At 55.2% G+C, this 26,062-nt stretch overlaps 1 protein-coding gene across 1 annotated transcript in view; it reads left to right on the top strand.

Moving 5' to 3' along the window:
• LOC133361567 (triple functional domain protein-like) overlaps positions 1–22,679 on the top strand; it is a 77,400-nt gene extending 54,721 nt beyond the window's left edge. The window contains 25 exon segments of the mRNA XM_061580494.1: positions 4,587–4,655; positions 5,689–5,816; positions 6,542–6,608; positions 6,732–6,835; positions 7,450–7,519; positions 7,731–7,820; positions 8,239–8,331; positions 8,444–8,494; positions 9,392–9,469; positions 10,027–10,218; positions 11,783–11,972; positions 12,661–13,538; positions 14,473–14,750; positions 15,007–15,121; positions 15,432–15,491; positions 15,868–15,895; positions 16,483–16,645; positions 17,205–17,326; positions 17,452–17,583; positions 18,141–18,308; positions 18,588–18,666; positions 18,807–19,007; positions 19,443–19,581; positions 20,251–20,617; positions 20,620–22,679. Of these exon segments, the coding sequence (XP_061436478.1) occupies positions 4,587–4,655; positions 5,689–5,816; positions 6,542–6,608; positions 6,732–6,835; positions 7,450–7,519; positions 7,731–7,820; positions 8,239–8,331; positions 8,444–8,494; positions 9,392–9,469; positions 10,027–10,218; positions 11,783–11,972; positions 12,661–13,538; positions 14,473–14,750; positions 15,007–15,121; positions 15,432–15,491; positions 15,868–15,895; positions 16,483–16,645; positions 17,205–17,326; positions 17,452–17,583; positions 18,141–18,308; positions 18,588–18,666; positions 18,807–19,007; positions 19,443–19,581; positions 20,251–20,617; positions 20,620–20,798 (4,041 nt within the window). The 3' untranslated portion in view covers positions 20,799–22,679.
• The last annotated feature ends 3,383 nt before the right edge of the window (positions 22,680–26,062 follow it).

The raw sequence follows: 26,062 nt of genomic DNA on the forward strand, positions 1-26,062 counted from the left end.
TGCGAGCGCATACATACACACGTTCATGCCTGCACGTGTACATACGTACGCCGACGCGTACGCAGGCGCGCAGGCCGCCCGGTGACGCACGCACGCACGGGCCCGCGTCCCCGCACGCTCGCCCAGCTCCTCTCCGTTTGCGTCATCGTGCCGGCTGCATGGCGGGGTGCGCCCCGCGCGCAGCCGCTCTCATCCTGCCGCTGTTGAGGTGTTTTTCTAACCGGCGGCCTTCTTTCTGTTTTCTCTCAGAGACCCTAACCCATTCCACCGCCCCGAGCCCCCCGCCTCCTCGCTCACTCTCTTGCTGTCTCTCTTGCGATTGAACCGTGCTGCCCTGGCCTTGTGTGTTGTGTGCATGGACATTGGCTGCGTGTGTGTGTGTGCACGTCTTACTGTACTGTGCATGCATTGGTGTGAAAATATAATGAAGTGTAGCCGTACACCTGTTTACATTGGTATGAGTGTAGTCATGATTGTGGGTATGAGTGTAAATATGAGTTTAATAACAAGTGTGGCTTAAAGTGTAGATACGATTGTAGTCACGAGTGTCGTCACGAGCGCGGTGACGAGCGTGGTGACGAGCGCGGTGACGAGCGCGATGACGAGTGTCGTGACGAGCGCGGTGACGAGCGTCGTGACGAGCGTGGTGACGAGCGCGGTGACGAGCGTCGTGACGAGCGCGGTGACGAGCGCGGTGACGAGCGCGGTGACGAGCGCCGTGACGAGCGCCGTGACGAGCGCGGTGACGAGCGCGGTGACGAGCGCGGTGACGAGCGCGGTGACGAGCGCGGTGACGAGCGCCGTGACGAGCGCGGTGACGAGCGCGGTGACGAGCGCGGTGACGAGCGCGGTGACGAGCGCGGTGACGAGCGCGGTGACGAGCGCGGTGACGAGCGCGGTGACGAGCGTCGTGACGAGCGCGGTGACGAGCGCGGTGACGAGCGCGGTGACGAGCGCGGTGACGAGCGCGGTGACGAGCGCGGTGACGAGCGCGGTGACGAGCGTCGTCACGAGCGTGGTGACGAGCACGGTGACGAGCGTCGTGACGAGCGCGGTGACGAGCGCGGTGACGAGCGCGGTGACGAGCGCTGTGACGAGCATAGAGATGAGCGTTTTGAGTTTTCGATGCACGGACCTCAGTCCCTAGTCACATCACCAGCTCGCACCAAAAGAGGATGTGAAGACTGTGATGATGAGGAATTTACTGCTGTCTTGTGCATTCTCAGGGTTTTGAGTTCCACGCATATTTATCATTCCATTCTACGTGTTTATTTTTTTATTTAAAGGACATTTTTGACTAAAATAAAAAAAAATCTCAGTGCATCGGCGACGATGGCCGCTCGGCTCGTTTCTGCTCGTCACAGCGTCCAGTCCAGAACGTGAAGGGCCAGTTTCAGCAGAAGCCTCTCAACCCCAGTGATAAATCCCCTCGAGCTGAAGGCACGAGCCAGGCCAGGGCTAGCGGTGTCCGATCCTGACAGTCTGCTTCTCAAGGCAGAAAGTATTTATTATCCTGTTCGGGAGGCTACACCTTCACTTGCAGTACTTTCAGATTTTAAAGCGAGTGTGTTTGCTTGTACAAGTCGTGTGCATGAGTGGATGGTGTGTACGTGCAGTGTATGGGAGTGTGCGTGAGTATACGTGTTGTGCATGAGTGGATGGTGTGTGTACGTGCAGTGTATGGGAGTGTGCGTGAGTATACGTGTTGTGCATGAGTGGATGGTGTGTACGTGCAGTGTATGGGAGTGTGCGTGAGTATACGTGTTGTGCATGAGTGGATGGTGTGTGTACGTGCAGTGTATGGGAGTGTGCGTGAGTATACGTGTTGTGCATGAGTGGATGGTGTGTACGTGCAGTGTATGGGAGTGTGCGTGAGTATACGTGTTGTACATGAGTGGATGGTGTGTGTACGTGCAGTGTATGGGAGTGTGCGTGAGTATACGTGTTGTGCATGAGTGGATGGTGTGTGTACGTGCAGTGTATGGGAGTGTGCGTGAGTATACGTGTTGTGCATGAGTGGATGGTGTGTGTACGTGCAGTGTATGGGAGTGTGCGTGAGTATACGTGTTGTGCATGAGTGGATGGTGTGTGTACGTGCAGTGTATGGGAGTGTGCGTGAGTATACGTGTTGTGCATGAGTGGATGGTGTGTGTACGTGCAGTGTATGGGAGTGTGCGTGAGTATACGTGTTGTGCATGAGTGGATGGTGTGTGTACGTGCAGTGTATGGGAGTGTGCGTGAGTATACGTGTTGTGCATGAGTGGATGGTGTGTGTACGTGCAGTGTATGGGAGTGTGCGTGAGTATACGTGTTGTGCATGAGTGGATGGTGTGTGTACGTGCAGTGTATGGGAGTGTGCGTGAGTATACGTGTTGTGCATGAGTGGATGGTGTGTGTACGTGCAGTGTATGGGAGTGTGCGTGAGTATACGTGTTGTGCATGAGTGGATGGTGTGTGTACGTGCAGTGTATGGGAGTGTGCGTGAGTATACGTGTTGTGCATGAGTGGATGGTGTGTACGTGCAGTGTATGGGAGTGTGCGTGAGTATACGTGTTGTGCATGAGTGGATGGTGTGTGTACGTGCAGTGTATGGGAGTGTGCGTGAGTATACGTGTTGTGCATGAGTGGATGGTGTGTGTACGTGCAGTGTATGGGAGTGTGCGTGAGTATACGTGTTGTGCATGAGTGGATGGTGTGTGTACGTGCAGTGTATGGGAGTGTGCGTGAGTATACGTGTTGTGCATGAGTGGATGGTGTGTGTACGTGCAGTGTATGGGAGTGTGCGTGAGTATACGTGTTGTGCATGAGTGGATGGTGTGTGTACGTGCAGTGTATGGGAGTGTGCGTGAGTATACGTGTTGTGCATGAGTGGATGGTGTGTGTACGTGCAGTGTATGGGAGTGTGCGTGAGTATACGTGTTGTGCATGAGTGGATGGTGTGTGTACGTGCAGTGTATGGGAGTGTGCGTGAGTATACGTGTTGTGCATGAGTGGATGGTGTGTGTACGTGCAGTGTATGGGAGTGTGCGTAAGTATACGTGTTGTGCATGAGTGGATGGTGTGTGTACGTGCAGTGTATGGGAGTGTGCGTGAGTATACGTGTTGTGCATGAGTGGATGGTGTGTGTACGTGCAGTGTATGGGAGTGTGCGTGAGTATACGTGTTGTGCATGAGTGGATGGTGTGTACGTGCAGTGTATGGGAGTGTGCGTGAGTATACGTGTTGTGCATGAGTGGATGGTGTGTGTACGTGCAGTGTATGGGAGTGTGCGTGAGTATACGTGTTGTGCATGAGTGGATGGTGTGTGTACGTGCAGTGTATGGGAGTGTGCGTGAGTATACGTGTTGTGCATGAGTGAGGTAGCGCTACGCTACGAACCCGGCGACCTGAGTTCGATTCCCGTTCACGGCCAAAACCAGTGACGATTATCTGAACTGGTGCTGGGCCTTCCCTAGGTCGACTCGGCCTCAAAATGGTACAATATGCAAACATCGCCACTGGGGAAACAAAAGCGGTTGGGCATGGTGCTGGCCACCGTGCCGACCTTCATTGGTGCTAACAGCATTTGCCCCACAAGTCTGTTCAGGCTATATGGGGGATCTCTATCTTTATGCATGAGTGTGGACTGCCTTTAAGTGTGTATGTTTATGTGTGTGCATCCTGTATGAGTGTGCTTAGTATACAGTGGGTTGCGTGAGTATGCATCTGTGTGGCGTGCATGAGTGTGTTTATTTATGTGTGTGAGTGTGAATGTCAATCTGGTCATAGGTCTGCCCTACACCCCCCGCATGGCGCTGTTCTTCTCATTTCTGCTGCCACCGCACACCCCACCGTGCCCCACCCCGCATGCCCTCTCCTGCCCTCATCCCCCCGAGCCCCCGCTCCCCACCCCCCTCCGCTGCCTCTGCTGGGCTGCGTGCGATCTAGCTCCGGCCCAGCCGTCCGGTGAGCCCCACTGCCCAGCACCGCTGTCGCTGGGTCTCATCCCAACGCACACGCACGCACTCGCTCGCTCAACTCCCATGACACTGGCTCACTCAACAACTACTCGCTCACTCGCTCGCTCGTTCAACAACCACTCATTCGCTCGCTTACTCACGGACGCACACAACACATGCGCAGCGATACAGCCGTAAACACAGAGCTGCGTGGTATTTGTGCACGCCGGCGCGTCGACAAATGAATGCTGACTACTGCGCACACGCTAATGCACACGCTTGTACACGTGCTAGCACACTCGCCCGCCACGCGCTCGCACCCACACAGACGTGCGCCCCTCTGCTGCGCCGCGTGTGTGTGGCGGCACGGCCTTCACAGAGGGACGTGTGTTTGGTTTGAATGCCTTTCCCTCTCCCTGGCGAGGAAGCCGCGAGCGATGCTCCCACGAGTTCACCCCCTCCTTGTCCCTGCTGCCGTTTCCTCTGATCGTTGAGCTCTTCTTGCAGTGACGATTCTGATGGGCGAGTGATCCCCTTCCTGTGCACACCTCTGCCTCCACCCCCGCTCCCACCTTTGCCCTCAACTCGACCCCACCTGATGGCCCTTACCTGCGCTGCCCGTTTCCCTCCTCCTGCCTGCTCTTGCAGCCCGCTTACCTGTCTGTCCCTGCCTCCTGTGGGGAGGCCCGAACCCCGGCCGGCGATCCCTCCCGCTCAGTAAGTGTCACAGCTGCCCGTCGCGATCGTAATCACTCGCGGGGTGCGGTGGGAATACGTGGCTGGTCTGAGTCTCCGCTCTCCCGTCTCGCTGAAGGCAGCACAGAGAGGAGGAATCGGCTCTGTCTCCATGTCAGGCTTTTTGTCTCTAATTGTTATTTTATATACAGTTGATGAACGCAGGCCCAAACAGTGAACCATCCAGCAACAAGCAACACGATTGAAGTTGTAATAGACACAGAGGTAACACGTGTCTTTGAAGCAAGCAAACTGATTATAGGAGCATGGGATAAGAGACGATGGGAGGGAACTCTAAAGTGGAGCAGTGCGAAGGACGAAGCAGAGAGGGTAGCGTTGTGACCAGCGGTGTGGTGGTTGAACACAGCATGGATGAGATGGAACAGTAGGCATGTACACTCGCTCACTCTGTCCCTGTATAGACATATATGTGCGTGTAACAGGCATGTGATGATGCATCGATTAACCGATTGCAATACTCTTTAGGTTCATGATTCATGTATAAAATCCTTCGTATTAGTCATGCATGCTGTAATTTGGCCATGTGACTGCTGCGGCCACTTGAGATTCTACATTCACCGCAATTCCTGGGTTGAGTTGCGACCCAAAACTCTTTCATCACCTCATGAGTGGGGGGGGGGGGCGTTTTACGTTTCGTGGTGTCGTGGGTAATGGGAGGGGGGACCAGGTGTGGCCAGAAATTAGTTTTCGTTCTCAAGTGCGCATGGGATCTGTAACTGACATTAGCTTTCCTACAAGTAAACACTTTCAATTTCAGACACCTGTTCAGGTGCGCTGTCAGCAGCAGCTGCTGAACTGATGTAACAATGGTGGCCGGGCGTGGTTCCGCACTCTCCCATGCGCCACGCTGGTCGCTAAGCACCGCCGCCACCACTTGCCGTGGCTCCAGCTGTTCACCGGACTGACGGGAGGATCCTCGCGTGCGTGCGTGCGTGTGTGCGTGCGTGTGTGCGTGTGTGCGTGTGTGTGTGCGTGTGTGCGTGCGTGTTCACAGGGTGCGGAGGAGCGGCCAAGTTCACTGGGACCGAAGATGGCGGGGGGGGCGCCCCCCTCACCGGGTGCCGCCTCCCCGTCCTCGCCCGCGCCTGTGTGCCCCAGCGGTCGGGTGCTAGAGCAGCGCCGGTACAGTCACAATAATAATAACACAAATCTTGAGTTTTGTTTTGCGTCGTCGTCGTCATCGTCCATGCAATCTGAATCTTACGCAATTGGCCAAGCTCCGCAATTTTGAGCCAATAAATGATTGTTTATACTTGTGGGAGCAAATCCACACATGCGAGAGGGAAACGCTCAATCCCATACAGAAAGGATAGATTATATCAGTACTCAAGTTGCTGGGCCGCCTTCTCCTGGCAAGCCAGGGTACGGCTACTCCTCGACGCCCACAGGAAGGGAGTTGGCAACATTTGTGCGATCCAGCCGCTTCTCACTCCCCCCCAACACGCACCCACTGGTAGACATCACCTACCGGGGTGCGGCCTGCACATGGCCTCACTTTGTGTTCACTTGCGCAGTTTTGTGTGCGTGCCTATGTGTTTGTGGCGAGCCGTAGTGCAGCAATTAGCATGCTACACAACGAACCCACTCAAGGCCAAAGCTAGTGACAGTTTTCTGAAACAGTCCTGGGTTCCCTTATGTCATCTCAGCCTCAACTGAGTACCTAGTGTGATGTGAAAACATCGCCACTGGGGAGACAAAAGCGGCTAGGTGTGGGGTGCTGGCCATCTATTCCCTCATAGCACTTGCCCCAACGCTGTCAAAGCTCTGTGGGGGATTTCTTATCTTTCCTCTTCACACGCGTTCCTCTGTGTGTGTGTGTGTTCACCTGCGTGCCTGTGTGTGTGTAGGTTGGTGCTGAAGGAGCTGGTGGACACGGAGGCAGACTACGTGCGCGACCTCGGCCTCGTGGTGGAGGTGAGCCACCCGATCACTGCCACCTCCACCCCCCCCCCCCACCACTTGACTCCCTCTCTCCCCACTCCCTCTCCTACAGCCCGCTGTATGTAAGTGCGTGCGTGCGTGCGTGCATCTTGGCAGGGATACATGGCGCACATGAAGGAGGAGGGCGTGCCAGATGACATGAAGGGAAAGGACCGCATCGTGTTTGGCAACATCCTGCAGATCTACGACTGGCACCGCGAGTAAGGCCGCCCACCACCTTGACCCCACCGTGGGGCCACCACCACCACCTTGACCCCACCGTGGGGCCACCACCTTAACCCCACCTTGGGGCCACCACCTTGACCCCACCTTGGGGCCACCACAACCACCTTGACCCCACCTTGGGGCCACCACCACCACCTTGACCCCACCGTGGGGCCACCACCACCACGTTGACCCCACCGTGGGGCCACCACCACCACGTTGACCCCACCGTGGGGCTACCACCACCACCTTGACCCCACCGTGGGGCCACCACCTTAACCCCACCTTGGGGCCACCACCTTGACCCCACCTTGGGGCCACCACCACCACCTTGACCCCACCTTGGGGCCACCACCACCACCTTGACCCCACCGTGGGGCCACCACCACCACGTTGACCCCACCGTGGGGCCACTACCACCACGTTGACCCCACCGTGGGGCCACCACCACCACGTTGACCCCACCGTGGGGCCACCACCACCACGTTGACCCCACCGTGGGGCCACCGCGTCGGCTCCGTGCAAAGTGAGGAATGCCAATGAGGCTGCCGTGCGCTCACTCACGAATCCCTCTCTCTGTATGCTTTGTGCTTCCGTATTCCCACCCTAGATTTTTCTTGGCGGAGCTACAGAGGAGCCTGGAGCAGCCAGAGAGACTGGCCTCCCTCTTCATTAAGCACGTGAGTCCTCACGCGCGCTCTGTATCTCTCAATATCCATTTCGTTTGTTCGTCGTTTCCATCTCCACCTGGCACTGCTTCGTTTTGTTCACTTTGACGCGTGTGTGGTACGTGTGTGTGTGCGTGCGTGTCTGCGTGCATGTCTGCGTGCATGTGTATGCGTGCATGTGTGTGCATGCGTGTGTGCGTGCATGTGTGTGCGTGTGCTGCAGGAGCGGAGGCTGCACATGTACATCGTGTACTGCCAGAACAAGCCCAAGTCGGAGCACATCGTCTCCGAGTACATAGACACCTACTTCGAGGTGAGGATATCATCATCATTTTATTATTATGTGATTTTACCCAGCAAAGCCTGAGACTCAATACTATTGTTCAGGAGGGTCCTGACAAGTTTTGTGGTAATGTTTGGGGGGAAAATGAAAAATGATCTGCAATTTTAAATTGAAGGTAATTTATCAGCATTGGGATGTTTTGGCAAATACCAGTTACATTGTGTGGTTTCTTTAGTTCTGGGAGGAAACCCACGCAGAACAGGGGGAGAACATACAAACTCCACACGGACAGGTGCCCAAGTCGGGAATCACACCCAGGCCCTTCTTGCTGAGAGGCACCAGTGCTACCACTGCACCACCTTGCCACCCCAGAGGATAATCCCACATGTCTAACCCCACAGATCAGCTGATTCTCCTGCTGAGCTGGTGTGCGTGCGTTTGTTCGCAGGACCTCAAGCAGCGCATGGGCCACCGGCTGCAGCTCACCGACCTGCTCATCAAGCCCGTGCAGCGCATCATGAAGTACCAACTGCTTCTCAAGGTGTAGCAGCTAGCGAGACGCTGCCGACTTCAATCACACACAAAAAAACAATCGGCCGTGGCGTGTGTAGTCTCCTCCAGAATCTCACGCGATGTCGCTTCCCTGTGTGCAGGACTTCCTCAAGTACACACGTCGGGCGGAGCTGGACACTGTTGAACTGGAGGTGAGAGCCACTCCTGGGCCCGCCCAGCGGTAGCATAATAGTAGGTTTTTACCCTTTTAACTGGTACAAAACTGACACCTTTATTCAAGGCATCATGTTTGCAATGACCACAACACAAGTAGTCAAAAAAAGCAAACAAAAAGAAGCAACTCTGATAATGATAATAATATGCACTGTCAAGGACAGTGCATATTATTATCATTATCAAGGACAGTGCATATTATTATCATTATCAGAGTTGCTTCTTTTTGTTTGCTTTTTTTGACTACTTGTGTTATGGTCATTGCAAACATGATGCCTTGAATAAAGGTGTCAGTTTTGTACCAGTTAAAAGGGTAAAAACCTACTATTATATTTTGCCACTGGTAAAAGAGATCTCATACAGCGGTAGCATGTTTGATGCTTGTTGCAGTGGTCTGTGATTTGAATCCGGCGAGCCACCCTGGTTAATATTGTGGGGCTATTTACCATAAGATACGCGCCGTCTGCTCTATGGTGGACGTTAAAGATCCTGCAATGTCCTTCTAAGAGACACCGCCATTGTGTGCTGGCGTCACTTTCCAAATTTTCCGAATTCTAAAAGTTATCTGCAAAACTACGCAATTGGGATTACACTACTGGTAGACCAATGCCCACTTGCAGGTCAGGTGCTGAAATTATTTCGTGCTCCACAGGGGCAGCTAGCTCTGGGGGGTGCCCTTTTTAACATGTTGAGGCGAGGTGTGATGTTAGTCGCTTGGCAGGTGTAAAGCGCTGCGGTCCGCCGCGGCGCGAAGGAGGAGGGCGGCTCCATCAAACGCAGCTCGATCCCAGTAGCGGTGCCCGGCTCGTGTCTATTTCTGGAGAGTGGTGCAATGTGCCCCGTCTCACCGTTGGCGCCATCCCCTTTCCTTGCAGAGAGCGGTGGAGGTAATGTGCGTGGTGCCCAAGCGATGCAACGACATGATGACCGTGGGGCGGCTGCAGGGATTCGAGGTGAGCGTGCGTCGCCCCACGTCGTCGCCTGCGCTCTCCGTTGATCTTCGCGGACGAACGCTTTCTCCCAAACCCAGACCCCCGCGCTGTCGCATGTAACACGTGAAGCGAGCATGGGGCTTACATTTCATCTTTTTTATTTTCTACAATATTTCACCTGGAAAATCCCTTGAGCCGGAACATCTCGTTTGGAACGTCTTGTTTGCAATTGTAACCAGGGTATTGCGTTACATTCTAAATATATTAATTATGCAGTTTGCATTAATACAATGAATACCACACCCAGTCAAACACACACATAAATACAGAAGTAAGTGGTACACACGACCGTTCATGTAAATTGGCTGGGACTGGCGACACGAGTGGGTTGTTCTGGGAGATAGTTCCATGCTGAAGCAGCTCTGTGTCCTGTGTGGGTTTGATCCCTCGGGAGGGTTAAACTGTTGTGCCTGCCGGATCGTAGAGTTAGGAGGGAGGCAAAAGCCCTGCGATACTCGGGGTGTCACAGAGGGTGTTCAGGATGTTCGTCACCTCCGACACCCACTTCCTCTCGGCAGGGGAAGCTGACGGCCCAGGGCCGCCTGGTGCTGCAGGACACGCTGCTCGTGAGCCAGACAGATGCCGGGCTGCTCGCGCGGAGCAAGGAGCGCCGCCTCTTCCTCTTTGAGCAAATCCTCATCTTCAGCGAGCCACTGGACCGCAAGCGCGGCTTCTCCCTGCCAGGGTTCCTCTTCAAGCACAGCATCAAGGCAGGCACCGTGGTCGCGTCACCCTCACCACCCACACACGCGCACGCACGCCCACCGTACGTACCGCACGTACTGCACGTACTGCACGTACATGCTGAGCGTACACACTCGCCGCAAATCTCTTCACTGCACATTCTACACTTACCCACTGCCTACATCTTCACTTCGCACATGCTCCACATGCGCACTCACCACACTCCTCAAACACACCCACGGCAAATATCCACACCACACACACGTACAAAGATCCCCCTATAGCCACTAACAGGTTATTGGTGTAATGCTGTTTGCGAGAACCTATGAAGGGCAACATGGCACATGAGTGGGTGGTGTGGTTAGCACGACGCCACGCCAGGCTACCTTTGTGTTCCCATTACTAGTGTTTACACACCGCACCAGGTATTCATTTAAGGCTGAGTTGATCTAGAAGAGGCCCAGGACCGGTTTAGATATTCGACACCGAGCAGAAATCGAGCTGGAGTTTGGGGCGCAGTGGTAGCACACTGCACCACAACCCCAACAACTCGAGTTCATCACTGCTTCCCACACACACGCTGGGTGCGCCTGTACTGCGTACGTCATGCTCCGTTATTGGATTAGTGACGTCTGCTTTCATCTCAGCGTCAGAGCCGGCCGCACCACGTGCACTGCGCATCACCGAGCTTCAGCGGAGATTTGGTGCGGTTCACGTTACTTGTGCTGCATAATGTGGTTGCTTTACACATTTAAATTCAATTATGCCACTTAGCAATAATCCTGCAGATGAGGGGTGTTCGTCATCTCGTGCAGAGATGTGTGCACACTGGTTGTCTTATTTTACCGTGTGTTTCGGGGCTGAGTGGTGTAAATGGAAACACTTGGGTTGTCAAACTGAGCACGACCCTACACTACTCCTAAACAATCAATCCTTTCGACACCTGCGACGCTTGATGCAGCACGCCAAGTGCTGGAAGTGCCCCCCCCCCCGTAGTCGCGCCGATATGAACGTAACTGCAGATAGCTGCTGCGTTTGTTTAGGCTGTATAATTACGGATGATTAGCGTTCACGTCATTGAGCCCACAGTCTAATGTTAATTCCCGTGAGCAGGGAAATCTTTTCTTTTTTAATCTGCAGAAGATTTTCAGATCAAGTAAACGAGCAGGGTGTCACCTGCACTCGTGCGGAGCTGGGATTAGTCATGGCTGCGTGGGAAGCATTCGTATCGTTACATCTCAACGAACAACGCGATTGTGCGGCGTTCCTGCCGTAACCACGCAACCAATAAATTAGGATCGCGTGCCAGAGACTCTCAGTTACTCTCATCGCGTTGGCTATCGCGGGTCGATATCCAAGCCACCCGACCGCTCGATCGTCACCCCTTCATCAGGCTCGAACGGCCTTCTCGCTCCACCGTCTCTCGGTCGCAAGCGACGGTCCTCGACGATGCAGAGGGAAAACCAAGACGGTGCCACAACGCCGCGCCACAACACCCCATGCCGCCGGCACACCAGTCCGCCAGCTGCTGCGCCCCCCCCCCAAACGAGTGCCGTTGTGCCCCCCCCCTCCCCCGCGTTGCGCCGACAGATAAGCCAGCTGGCCCTGCAGATGGACGTGGAGGGCGACCCGTGTAAGTTTGCGGTGGCGTGGCGGAGCGGCGGTGGCGGCTCGGGGGGCGGCGAGCGTTACCTGCTGCAGGCGTCGAGCCCCGAGGCGCGGCAGACCTGGGTGCACGAACTCTCCCAGCTCCTTGAGACGCAGCACAACTTCCTCAAAGGCAAGAAGCAACTCCAGCGGTGTCACGAGCCGAGACCAGTCCACCCCACACTGCCATCACCAACAACACAATAATCCTTCCGGCACCTGCGCACGCACCAATGTCGTCACTCCATCTCCTCGGTGGACGCCCTCTTGGACACGTTCCGCTCCTTGGCCGCCGCTCCGTTATCAGTCGTCCATCGTCCTTTCTCATGACGCGTCCTGCCCAAGCCTTAACGGTTTGGTTGCTGTCATTAACCTGCGTAGATTCTCTGATCCACGTCTTCCTCTCTGCGTCTCGGTGCAATTCCAAGCATGCATCTCTCCACGCTTTTTTGTGCACTTTTACTTTTTATTTTGTATTGCTAGTGACCGCAGTGCGCCACGTGGCAGAGAGCGTCATACGCACTTGTAAAAAAGAAACTCCCCAGCAAACTCACGACCTTCAAATTCTCTTCGTGTTTCCAGCATGGTCACGTCTGCCGAGTCCCTTCCCCACATACCGCACTTGCCTTGATGTTTCGCTTGTGTTTATTTTGTATTCATAAATTAAAATACTTCCCCTGCAAGTTCCTTGAGATGGACACATCTCTTTTGCGATGATTGCAAGTTGAACATTTACCCCGCCCGCCGGCCTCTCAGCAAACCGGCGCTCACACACGGCGCTCGCTCTTAACGTCGTTCGCCCGCGTCCCTTTTCTCCGCAGCGCTCGTATCGCCCATCGAGTACCAGAGGAGCCAGGGCAACGGCAACTACAACAGCCTGGGCCGGTTGCGCCCACCTGCGGGGTCCTCCCCCGTGCCCGGAGTCGGCGCCTCCCCTCGTCCCCTCTCCTCCATGGCTGCCTACAGCGGAGGGGGTGCAGCGACGGTCAAGGGTTCTGGGGCTGAAGAGGCCCCCTCCCCTGTCGGGCGGAACACCTCTCTGCCGGCGCTCAACCACCTGAGCTTAAAAGAGAGCGACGGCCCTATCACGGGCGCATCGTCCGTGGGAACAGTGGGGTCCGGCGGCGAGGCCGTCGGCCACAACTCCGGCTTTCCCACGCTGCGCTCACCGAGCGGGCTGGAACACAAGGGCTCGGCCCCGGCGTTGCTGTCACCCGGCGCTGGCGGGGAGCCCAAGGAGCGAGCGGGGGCCACGGAAGTCCCGCACGGCAGCATTCGGAGGACGGACAGCGGCCTGCATGGCTCGTCCGGCTCGGGCACGAGCCTGGAGGAGGCCGAGACGCGCGGCGTGCAGGGCGTTGGAAACGCCATGCCCCAGGGCAAGCCGCCACCGGGCAGTCCTCCGCCAGACGGGGGGTCCCCTCTCCGCTCCGCGTACTCCTCCCCGGCCCGTCTCCCCAGGGACCTATCGCTGCCCCCGTTGAGCCCCTTTCCTCCACCCAGCCCCTCCTCCAGCTCCGGCAAAACCTCTTTCTGGAGCACGGACCCAGCGTCGCCGGCCAACCGGCATGGGGTGTTCAGCTTTCCCGGCGACGGGGACTCGCTGCCGCGGCGCGCCAGACGGCCACCTTCTGGCCGTGATGCGGACAGACTCAGCAACTGCTCCACCACCAGCGAGCACTCGCTGCAGAGCACCGGGGTGAGTGGCGGATGCACGCACACCCCGTATCCATTGTAAACTCACACACGTTGTGCGTGTGTTTTCTGCTTCTCTGCAGCTCACGTGAGCCGTATGTGTCGTGAAGCTGTATGCCGTACCGAAGTCAGACCTGCGAGAGTTTTAGACTATCATGTTTCTTTTTTTACAAGTTGCCAAGCAAAGGCTAAAAATGCCATACGACCAGCAACAAACATCACGATCAAAAGTCCTAATAGTTAAGATTTAACATGTTTCTTGAGATGTTAGCTACCTCGCCTGGTATACAGGATGTCGTGGGTTCGATCCCAACCCTGACACCTGTATATTTGGAGTTTGCATGTTCTCCCCGTGGTCGCTTGGATTTTTCTCTGGGTCCTTAGGTTGTTCCCTCTGGATTTAGAAATGTGCGTTGGGAGTATTGGCTGCGATTAATTTCCACGTGATAAGCCACTTCCTTGAGCTATCATTTGTGGCCAGGTCACTGCTGAAAATGAGTTATATAGCTCAATGGGCCCTACGTGTTAAAATGTCACTAAATATATAGTTTAGTTTTAGTTTGAATTGAGTAAGCTTGGGAAGAGATCATGGGAGGGCAATTCTATAGTGGAGCAGGGAGAGGGAAAAAGCGGTGTGAGTGGGTGAGTAAGAGAGTGAGTAGGTTGGTGAGTGGGTGAGTAAGTGGGTGAGTAAGTGGGTGAGTGGGTTGTTGTGACCAGCAGTGTGGTGGTTGAACAGTGTGGATAACACGAAACAGGCGGTTTCATAGCCAAAGTCCTCACCGTGGGTGGAGGAATCAACAAGCGAATCTGATGGTAGTAGCAGCAGCGACAGAAGAACAATCTGATAGGGAGATGGCTCATAAGGCCTCATGTGCGGACACCGGTATTTGTGTAAGAGCGAGACTCCGCTAATGTCCGCCTGCCGGCGCCTGCAGTCCCAGGGGGAGGACACCGGGAGCTCTGGCGGCGGCGGCGCCTGCATGCTGGTGACGGCCGATTACCGCGCCGTGCGCGAGGACGAGGTGAGCGTGGCCCAGGGCGAGGTGGTGCAGGTGTTGGCTACCAACCAGCAGAACCTCTACCTGGTGTACCGCGCCGCCACCCCCACCTGCCCCGCCGCGGAGGGCTGGATTCCGGGCCACGTGCTGGGCCACGCGGGGCAAGGCTCCAGCGGCAGCGCCGCTAGGGAGGTCTCCAGCGAATACGGAGTCAGGTGAGGCTACGTCACAGTGTGGGGGGTCCACGGGGATGGGGAAATGGGGACGGGGGCAATGGGGAGGGTGCCATGCGATTTCTGTTTATTCTGTGCGCACTCTGTGTTGTCGGTGTGTGTTGTGTAAGTTTGTGCTGTGTGTGAGTTGTTGTTATGTGTGTGCTCTGTGTGTGTGTGTGTGCTGTGTTGACTGTTGTTGTGTATGACTGTTGTTGTGTGCGATTGTGAATGTGTCATGGTGCTGGTCGCTTCACAGGAAGTCCCCGTCGTGGCACGCTGCGTTCCGGTTACGCCGGAGGGAGAGTCGGGGCGAAGGTCGCTCGGATGAGTCTCCACACAAGAGCCGCGACCCTCACCGCGTCATCGTCAAGGTGGGGAGTGAAACAGAGGGCTCACCTGGGAATGTTATCAGAACTAAAGTCTTGTTCTCCATCTGTTTCTTCCGTACTAACACATCTGGATTTACTGCCTTGAACTACAATCGTTAATATCGGGCCTGCATCGTTTTTGCCACTGTTTGCACACTGCGTGTCTGTCCCTAATCGGCTCGTTAGTAGCTCTGTCTGCCTGTCTGTGTCGGTTACTGCCTGTGTGTGTGCCTGTCTGCCTGTCTCTTTGCCTCCTTACCACTCCAACCTCCCCGTTGCCTCCTGCCTCCTGCTGTGCGGACGCTGCTGGCAGGACTCTCCTGTCTCTCCCGACTGCGAGTGGGACGAGACCCAGCCTAACACTAACGTGGAGGTAGCGACACTAACAACCCTAACCACAGCACGGCCGCCCTCGCCATAACAGCACTCTATCCACAGCAACGCGACTAATCTCATCACCCCTAACGTCGGGTCCTGTGGAGGGCTGTGTTTGGTGGGGTCGGGGGAATGTGCAGCAGTGTCTGCTGCTGTATCTCTTGACAGCAGGCTCTGCTTGGGTGGATAGACTTAGAAAGCTCGGCCCGGTCGCGGATATCATCGGTGCTCAGCACGGCAGCCCGTTCCATTACGAGTGAGCACCTGCGCTGCTGGGATGTAACTCTGCTTCCCATCTCCGTGTAACGAAGAGCTGGTGTCTCTCAGTGCGCATTCCGAAGCCTGACTTTTATCTCCATCTTTTTATTTTTCAGTTGCTGAATCCAAACGTCATTTACGAAGGTGAGACAAATATTCGCCACGTCATATTTCCACCAATCCCGTTGTCGCAAAATGTTGTACTTGATAAGTGTGTTCAATGAAACACGGAGAGATGCATGCTTAGGAGTTACCTGGAGAGAACAAATGCAGGTTAAAGGCAAAATTCTAATTTTTAAGAAAAGTCTGCGCTTGGGCAGGATACGTCACAGCTAGAAGGGACGATGGTCAAGAATCATAACGGAGTGGCAGCCCAAGAATGAAACACGTCGGAGAGGGCGTCCACCGAGGAGATGGAGCGATTGGATTAGTTGATGTGCAGGTGCTGGGTGTATTGTTTAATCGCAAGATTGTGAGAGGTGACGGCAGCTTGGGGAGACCTTCATCCAGCAGTGGATGGATCATGGCTGATGACGATGATGATTGGATTCTGTTCCCTTAGACAGCTGATATAGATGAACCCCCGTGTGTGTCTGGAGTTCACCGCACACAGCTCAAATCTAGCAGCAGCGTCTTGTTGTTTCGTTGTTGCGGTCGTCGTAGTAGTTGTCATTGTTGTCACTGTCGTTGTTGTTGTCATTGTTGTCACTGTCGTTGTTGTTGTCGTGCAGTTGCCCCGGAGTTCCTTCACCCCGTGCAGGATACAAGTTGTGGTATTGGCGAGACAGCCACCCTGCGGTGCAAGGTGTGCGGCCGCCCGCGCGCCACCGTGGTATGGCGGGGCCCAGGCCAGGCAAACATCACTCCCAGCAACAAGTACACGCTCGCGTACAGGTGAGCGTCGCCGCGCACAGCTGGCCTTCACCTCCCGCACACCCGGCACCAGTCAATTAATTGATCGCCACTTTGTGAGGAAGTCAACAGTGTGGAATTTCTCCTGCTGGCTCACAGCTGGAAGCCAGAGATCAGCACAGTTTTCTTGCTCATTTGAGCAGGAATCCCTTTGGCGATTTCAGAAGTAGTTCTGTAGTGTCATATTTTGGGGCTGTCCTGAGAAACAAGGCGGTGTTACTCTCCTCACTGTTGAGACATGACACCAAGAGCACGAATAACGAAAAGGCTGCACACCCCCTGCTCCAACGCCACGGTGATTGTACACAACTCCTCGGTAAAGCGTCACAATAAAAAGTTTCCACCCAATTGTTTACATTTCCCACCGTCATGTGGAATCGCATCAATTCCACTTGTAGGAGCGGCTTATGCTGAGAGGGCCTGGCGGCCCATTTCACCAGGGTTCGAATAAAATTGGTGAAAAGGAAAAGAGTGTGAGAGGGCAGGGGTGGCGGCCGAGCGGGGGGCGTATGCTGAGAGGTCGTGGTGTCGCGGCCTGCAGTGACTCCGGGGAGGCGACGCTCAAGATCCACAGCGTGATGCCGCAAGACGGCGGCCTCTACTCCTGCGTGGCCAGCAACGACGTGGGAGCCTCCACCTCGTCGGCAACGCTCCGCGTGCAGGGTACGCCCATTCCTCCTCCCTCCTCTTCCTCCTCCGCGACGCACTTCATTTATTATTTTTGTGCGATGCTCCGTCCGTCATCAAACACGAAGACTGAGCGGCTCCCCGTGGTCTCGCGCTCGCAGGGGTGCCGGGAGCTCCGGGCCGCCCCGTGGCCCAGGAGCGGAGCAGCTCCTCTGTGTTCCTGCGGTGGCCGGCGCCTGCCAGCACCGGCAACTGCCCCATCTCAAGCTACACCGTGGAGTACCGCGAGGAGGGTATGGGCACTCACTCTCAACGCTCCCTGTCTGTCACAGGAGACCAACTAAGCATAGAGATTGCCAGTGTAAGTGCCTCATGCATCAGATTATAGCTGAAATCGCAGCGCAGGATTTATCTGTGTGCAGGGAGCGGACATGGCGTAGGCACTGGAGCACATGGCCCAGCGTTCGCCGCTTGTTGCAGAGGTCCGCAGTTTGAATCCGGCACACCGCCCTGGTTATTACTGCAGGTGTATTAACCATAAAATACAATGCTCCACCTGCTTTACAGTGGATGTTAAAGATCGCCTGACACCATTTGAAATGTGTGGGCCGTTGGGTGCAGGCATAATGGTCCAAATTTGCCAAATAGCAATAATTAACTTCTTCAGGCAAACTAATTCCCAGTAGCAGGCCAGGTGCAGAGTCACCTTGTGCCGCGCAGGGGCATTTGGCACTGGGGCTGCCCTTTCAAATGCGTCGAGGTAAGACGTGACATGTGTCGCATGTCGCGTGCGACGCGCTCGGTGCCGCCAGTGCAACGGAGCAGGTGTAACGGCGCGTGCATCTTGCAGGCATGCCAGGCTGGCAGCACGTGGTGACCTCCACGCTGGAGACCTTCCTGCTGGTGGAGGAGCTCAGTGCCGGTGGGCAGTATCAGTTCCGAGTGAGCGCCAGCAACCCATGGGGGATCAGCTCGCCCAGCGAGCCGTCCACGTTCATCGCCCTGCCCAGCGACCCAGGCACTGGCGCGCACCGACACAAGCACACGGTCGCACTTTGGAATTTCCTTCCATGGTATCTTTCCCCAAGCTGTTAAAGTAAACTTGCTCAATTCAAGACGCGTGTTCACTATGTATGTGTTATAACTTTGATGGTGCTGTTTGTTGCTAACCGCATGACGAGTTGGGCCTGTGCTCATCAACTGTGTAAAAAAAAAAACACACTGTAACCTTTGCCGGTGTGAGTCGCCACAATTTATGGATTGTAATGGTGAAAAGTCATTACCCTTCGCGGTGCAGATGCCAGCAGTGATGGATTGCGTACGGTCTGGAAGGACAACTTCGACAGCACCTACGCCGAGCTCGCTGAGATTGGACGGTGAGGCCCTCCTCCACTCTGCGCGAGACCCCCGTCGCCTGACCGTACCCCCCACCGCTGCCCCCTGAAGCCCCCCCCACTGCCACGTTCGAGCCGCACGGTGCCCTCAGCGCGCCACGTCGTTTCCTGTGCCGCCGCAGGGGCCGGTTCTCGGTGGTGCGACGCTGCCTGCAGAAGGGCAGCCCCCGGGAAGTGGCGGCCAAGTTCGTGAGCAAGAAGCTGAAGCGGAAGGAGCAGGTGGCGCACGAGGCGGCCGTGCTGCGCAACCTGCAGCACCCGCAGCTGCCGTCGCTGCTGGACACCTACGAGACGCCGTCGAGCTTCGTGCTCGTGCTGGAACTGTGAGTCGCGTTCCCTAACCCTTTCTCTCTCAGCCAGTGCTCGTGCAACACAAGCTGCCCATTGAAAAATCGCCAATCTCGCCTGTACACGCGTGCCACGTCAGTGCTGCAGGTACGACTGCGTGTAAACGTGTCTGTGTGCACGTGTCTGTGGCAGGAGCGGTAGTGTAAGCGGTTAGCGCACTTTGCTACAAACCCAGCGACATGGGTTTAATTATCAATTCTTGCTCATGGCCTCCCATAGGTCGACTGAGCCTTAAATGAGTAACTGTTGCGATGTGTGAACGGCACTACTGGGGAGACAAATGCGGTTGGACATAGTGCTAGCCACCACACCATCGTGTGGCATATTGGTCATCATAGGTACTCGCTAACAGAACTTGCCCCAACAGTCTGTTAAGGCTATAGGAGGATCTTTGTCTCTTTGTCATGCAGACTGCCGGATGGTCGTTTGCTTGACCACGTGGTCCGACAGGGAGAGCTGACGGAGGAGAGCGTGGCGGGCTACCTGCGGGACACCTTGCACGCGCTGCAATACCTGCACAATTGTCGCATTGCCCACCTGGACATCAAGGTGACCATTCTTAGCAAAACTCTGCATGCAGGGCATCCGGCCTGTGATCCATGTGCAGTATAATGCATCCCTGTCTTCTGTTCAATTCGTTGCAGTGTTGCCAGCTTATGTGCATCTTGTGTCTGTTTGTAGCCTGTGTTGAGAATGGTAGATAGTATGGATATTTTTGTATGAGCTCACGATGCTCTGTTGTGGAGCATTATGTGTAACATTTCGACTTTATTCCAAGCCTTCCAAACCAATGTTACCCAAAGACCCTCTTTGATAGAGCCCTGTCCGGCACATAGAGAAGGCATGTCACATGTTCCAGTAATTGAACCTTGTTAATATATTTATTAAAATAGCTTTGTTCATGCATATTACTTATAAAAATGCTGTAGAGTTTGTAATGCGCAGATTTCGTATTGAGGCGCGGGAAACCGCAGGCAGCCAGAATTGGCATCAACAGTTGTCCAAGTTCTCTGGTCCTATATTGAACTGTTTGGCCAACTTCATTACTCGGTGGGCCAAAACTCAATGCCCACACAGATAAAAGATGGAAATTAAGCTATTTGCTGTATTGCCATACCTTTGCAAGCCAGGAGGTGGCGACCTCGTCGAGTTGGGAGTTTCGCGAATGTGTGCGGTGTCCGTGCATCGTCTGTCCGTGTTGCTCGCGTGCACCATCAGCCCGAGAACCTCCTGGTGGAGGTGTCGGGCCCGTCCGCCGTGCGGGTGAAGCTCGTGGACCTGGGCGAGGCAGTGCAGATCACCACGCACTACTACGTGCACGTGCTGCTCGGCAGCCCCGAGTTCGCCTCGCCCGAGGTGGTGCGCGGCCAGCCGGTGGCGCTCAGCACCGACGCGTGGAGCCTCGGCGTCCTGGCCTACGTGCTGCTCAGCGGCGTGTCGCCCTTCCTCGACGAGAGCGTCGATGAAACCTGCCTCAACATCTGCCGCCTTGATTACAGCTTCCCGGAGGAGTACTTTGCGAGCGTAAGCGAGGAGGCGCGATCGTTCGTGCGCCTCCTGCTGCAGGGTGACTACACGCGGCGCCCCCGTGCTCCGCCTGTCTGCTCGATCCCTGGCTGCAGTGCCCGGGCTACGCCTACCCCGGCGCGCTGCTGGACGTCGCCCGTCTCGCCGCGTTCATAGAGAGGCGGAGCCATCAGAACGACGCGCAGCCCATCAGCCCCGTCACCGACTACATGATCAGCCGCGCCACCATCCGGGCGTAACGACCCGCTTGGCAGCCGTCGAGTGTGGGTCCCGGGGCCTGGGCAGTGGGGGGGTCCTTGGGTTGAGCATCGACCTTTAGGCCGAGCAGTTTAAAGGTCGTAAGGCAAAGGAAGCAATAATAATAGAAACCAGTTTTCAAAAGTTTGAGCAACCGAAAGAGGTTCTACCTGAGCCTTGACATACTTTTACATTTCGTTTCTTACAGCCAGTCCACCCTCGGGCAAAGAAAACCAATGCAAATGCAACACTTGGCCGCTCATTTTTTAAGGGGGAAACATTGCACAGGGCTCCCTCTCAAGTGAACTATTTTCCTCGGACAACAGTTTTGTACAGAATGTGGACACGGTTTAAAAGCCAAAAACTACCAGGAGGAGCAGTAGGGCTGCATGACGGGCATGGAGGTAACCAAGCCCACACGGGGCCCGGGTGGCAGGCGAAGGCGGCACGCGCTTCCACGCATCCGATGCAGGAAGGTGCCAGGGCTTGCATGATGTCCCGGGTCCACCTGGTGGTTTCGTTTGGTACAATGGGCGGGTTACCTGGGCCAAACAGACCGCATGCCTACTGGCTGCTTACCTATGCGTGTGGGTGAATGCAAATGAGTGTGCGTATGCAACTTTATTCATGCACACGTGTGCTTGCACGCATGTTCAAGGCCACGTTGTTCAATGCCAGACTGTTCAATGCCAAGCTCCTGTTAGTGGAGTAAGCGAAATCAACACACACATCCACAACCCAATCATAACTACGAGAGAAGGTTGAGGCTCCATGGAGCTACTCAAAGTGTATTTAACAGTGTATTTAACAAATCCCTATAGAGACCAGCTCCAATGCATTCATAGTGTGGTTTCAGTGCAGGGCCACCTGTATTACGGCAACACTGTTCACCTTCCCATCTGCCCCTCAGGCCAGACATGGTGGTGGCCTGATGGGCAGGAAGGCCGAGTGCACCTGTACAGAGGCCAGGCCACGTTGGCGTGTTGACTAGGTGTTCCCCTACAACAACGCCTGATGTTACATGCCTGGGTGCGAACACCCGCAGCGTGAGTGGTAACCGGGCGTGGCTGTAATCACGACGCGTTCTGAACAGACGGACGTACGGGCTAAGGGACCTGAAGTGATTAATAAATGTAGTGTGTACTCTGCTCGTGCCATGTGTTTGGAAAAAAAAAGAATGTCTTATGCAGTAACCATAGCGTTTAGTGTTGTTTAACGGAAGGTGTTGGTACGCTTTGCGTTCCTCCTCCCCACGTGGGCGATGAGTGGCGTGCGCCCCGCATGCTCGCCCTCGCTGCCCCATTCCACGAGCCGCGCCCCTTCTCCCCAGCTGTGGTACGTGTGCCATGCGTGTGTGCCGTCTGTGCGTGCCATCTGTACATGCCGTCGTGTGTGTGTGTGCATGCCATGCCGATTCCACCCCACGTGTGCGCGTGTGCCGTGGTCGCGTGTGCCGTGCGCGCACCAGTTTGTGCGCGCGGGGTTCTGTACAACCTGGCTGCCAATCTGAAAAATGTAACCTTTTGCAGGTTTAAGCTGTCGAGGCTCAAGGCCGAAAACCTATTATTCAGCCTTGTGTTTAGAAAGCATATTTTGCCAAAATTAAATGTATTTTCGGCTCGGTGACCAGCTCTCTGAGCGTTTTAGACAATGTTGTTCCATGTGAGTGTACAAGCATCGGCGTGCCCCGTGTGCCCTCTGTGTGTAAATAGTGTGCGTTCTATTTAATGGCAGTCCTAGACCGTGGTGGGTGAGGTAGGTCGGCCGCGTGTGCGAGATGTCCCCGTGCGGTGTACCGGGTCCCACCGGGGCCCTCGTGTGGTGCTGTGCGTACTTTTTATCACCGTGAATCTGGAGTATTAAAGGCAAGCTTTACATCCTAACCCGAGTCCGCGTTGGTTTTTGGAGACGTGGCACGGTGGAGGTAATGAGCAGTGCCTGCTACCGAGGGCCACTTGCACCGGAGCGCATGAGAAAGGAAAATCCAACATCTCAATTATAACGAATCATGACGGGTGTTATGACATTCACACCGTAATCTGACCTTTGCCCCCTATATGCGTCAGCATTCGGGACGATATAACTGCGGGTTACATCGTAATGTTTAGTAGGTTAACGCATGAGAATAGGTTCCCCTTTTTTCTAGAAACAAAACAGGTGTTAAGATATTAAAACACCAAACTGAAACCTTTTACAAGGAATCATGTCTGCATTAACCACAATACTTGTGGCCAGAATGCGAAAAAAACACAGATAATATATGCATTGTGTTAGACCAGAGGACGCCAAAAGGCGCGTGTTTTAACATCTTAACACAGCTGGTTTGTTGCCGGAAAAAAGGGGAAAACCTATTCTCATATTTTGGTACTGGCAAAGGAGGTCCCATGATGAAGGTTTAACGCACTTTGATGGCTCAACGAAGAAGAGAGCAATGTCGAGCTTCGTCTGGAGTGTGGTGGAGCTGTGCCCCTGCGAGACGAGATATTGGTAACGCGGAAGACAGACGCAAAGGGATCGGAAGGTTTTGAGCGTGGATTCGGTGCAGAGTTATGAAGATGAGCCGGACTGATTGAAATATCGCGTCGTGTTTCAGGTGGGAGAAGAACGATGACTTATTTGATGGTTATGAAGAGGGGGGACATCCGTATCGGGCAGGTGGTAATGAGAGGCTGCTGAAGGGAGTTATGAGAGAGAATGGCTTGCTGCCGAGTGAGGTGGTGGAGGAAAGATATAACAGGTTATTGCAGCCATGTTGTCGGTTACTTGGATTGGGTCACTGACGGATGCACCATCCACGCTCCCCACGATGCTAACTCACTGTGTTTTAGCTGACCGCTATTATGCTCATTCATAATAGATTTTTGGGTTTGGCCATGTAACGTATCGCCAAATTTGTGAAATAATACTCTCCACCACCTATCCACCACCTGACAGCCAAATAAACTGTCACATTTACAGCATTCAATGTGAAAATGATTGTTTCAGCTCGTCGATACGTTGAATAACACATTTCACAACTAAATGTATCTATTCGATAACGATGGTTTGCTTGAAATTGCACCGGGCATTTTAAGGACCAGTTTCAGTAAGTCGTTCTGACTTTGCCCTGAAGACATTTTGCGCAGTTTTAAGCGAAATGAATGTGTGTATTTTGGTGTGCTAGAGTTTTTAAACGTACCAGTGGCGGCTGAAACTATAATCAATGGCGCATTAAACGCTTACACACGTGGCAAGCTCTGTTGGATGGTGGATGGTCCGACGGCACAAATGTGGCCACATCATTACGTGGCCTCGCTCGTAACTCGAACAGGAAGAAGCTAAATAATGTCGATGCCAGACGACTTCGATAAGGGCGTACGGCCATGACGTCGGCAGCGGCTCGCAGTGACACAGAACACTGAATCAAGATGACCGAGCTTTGTTTGCCCAGGAGGCAATCCTTTAGAAATCCAAATGCAAAGCGTGCTGAGATTTCCGCTGCCAGTGGGTGGCTGCCACTTCTGTTAAGCCCCTAAAACCCCCCGCGGAGTGGCCCGAATGGATGAGAACAAACAAATAATAATGAAGCCCGCTGAAGAAGAAGGCGAGATAAGGGATTACAATGATGACCAAAGAGAAAGGATAAGCAGAGCTCCAAAACAAAACAAAACCTGTCGGGGAAAAGAACGATCTAAATTTGAAGTTTATATAGATTTGAAGTGAAGGGAAAAGAACGGTTACACAAAACATTAAAGATATTACGAGGTAGAAGGTAACGACCAGCAGGGAATAATTGAATGATGCAGAGCTGAGCCAAAGCTGGTGCGGGTTGCCCCCCACCACACAGATCGGGCTCGAGTCGTGACATGAAGAGAGGCGACGGCAGCTTGGGGATGCTCTTGTCAACGTTGAGTCCGATCGATAGAAAGACAGGAAGCAACACGGCCACGTTCTGCAAGAGGGGCCGCGCTGTCGAGCAGCGCCAATCGCGAGCGCGCTATGACCTGACCAAGGAACGTGGACACTGCGGCCGAAAGTGGAACAATAACGACGACGACAGCGGCCTCGTAGCGCGGCGTCTCGTGAGCGGCCCGGGGCTTTAAACCCCCGGCGACGATGACAGGCGAGGAGGAGGAGGCGGAGGCGGCGGCGGGTCCGACCGGCAGGGGTCGCTGCGTGACCCGGACCCCTCGCGAGCCCCGCGACCAGGGCCCCCCGCGGAGCGCACGGCCGAAGGCGGCGATCGTGTCGGGCTCCGGGCCCCGCGGTGGTCCCAAGAGTGCCCCCAGTCCCAGTCCCCGGTCCCAGTCCCCGGCCCCAGTCCCCAGTCCCAGTCCCCGGCCCCAGTCCCCAGTCCCAGTCCCCGGCCCCAGTCCCCAGTCCCCGGTCGAGCGAGGACCGCGGGGACCCCCCCCCCCCCACGCCGCCGCAGCGAGTGCAGCAGCAGCAGCGGCGGCGGCGGCGGCAGGAGGCGCGGGCCTCGCGACCTTCGGCACCAGTTGGGTGGCAACGGGGGAGGCGAGACGAGGAGGAGGAGGAGGAGGCAGACGAGAGAGGGAGACGAGAGGGAGACGAGGAGGAGGAGGAGGCGAGCGGAGAGGTGGGGACGCGACTGGGAGCAGGAGACCGGGAGAGGAGGGGGGAGACGTCGAGACGATGCGAGTGCGATGGGCTGTGTGAGAGAGGGGGATGGCAGGAGGTTGAGGGGAGACTGGGAGAGGTGGGGGGGGGGGACTTCCATAAAAGAAGGGGAGCTAAGAGGGTGGGATACGAGGCAGAGAGCTGTGTGTGTGTGGAGGTGAGTGAGGGTCGTGGAGCCCTCTCCGAGCGGGGCCAATGGACATTGATTCTCGACCCCATTCCGATCATTCCCCAGTAAAATGACGGCGACCTAATTGCGGTCATGAGCACAGCATTATCAGGAGGAGCCCCACGGAGAGGGCCCCTGGCAGTGAACATGCAGCAGCAGTTCGACAGCACTGGCCCAGGCGAGCCTGGCCCGCTGGTGAGACGCCGAATGTCGAAACCGGTCCCAGGGGTTTGTGTTTGTGTCGGACCAATGCTGCTGAAACGCTCTCCTCGCAGGAGGAAGACCCTGTGGCTGCTGATGGGATGTGTAAAGCAGTACTTGTATATGATGCATATAGATGTGGAGGCAGGGGCGGAGCGACCTGTTACAACGCGGGGGCTGTGGGTCCCCCACTCCTTCTCGCGACTCACTGTCAGCTGTATAACTATATATTATTTTAGTTGCACCGTGTATTGTGTGCGCAGGAAGACAGTCTCG

The sequence above is a fragment of the Lethenteron reissneri genome, unplaced genomic scaffold, assembly GCF_015708825.2.
Source record: "Lethenteron reissneri isolate LAM-NWPU_2019-01 unplaced genomic scaffold, ASM1570882v1 scaffold_1143, whole genome shotgun sequence".
Classification (NCBI taxonomy): Eukaryota; Metazoa; Chordata; class Hyperoartia; order Petromyzontiformes; family Petromyzontidae; genus Lethenteron; species Lethenteron reissneri.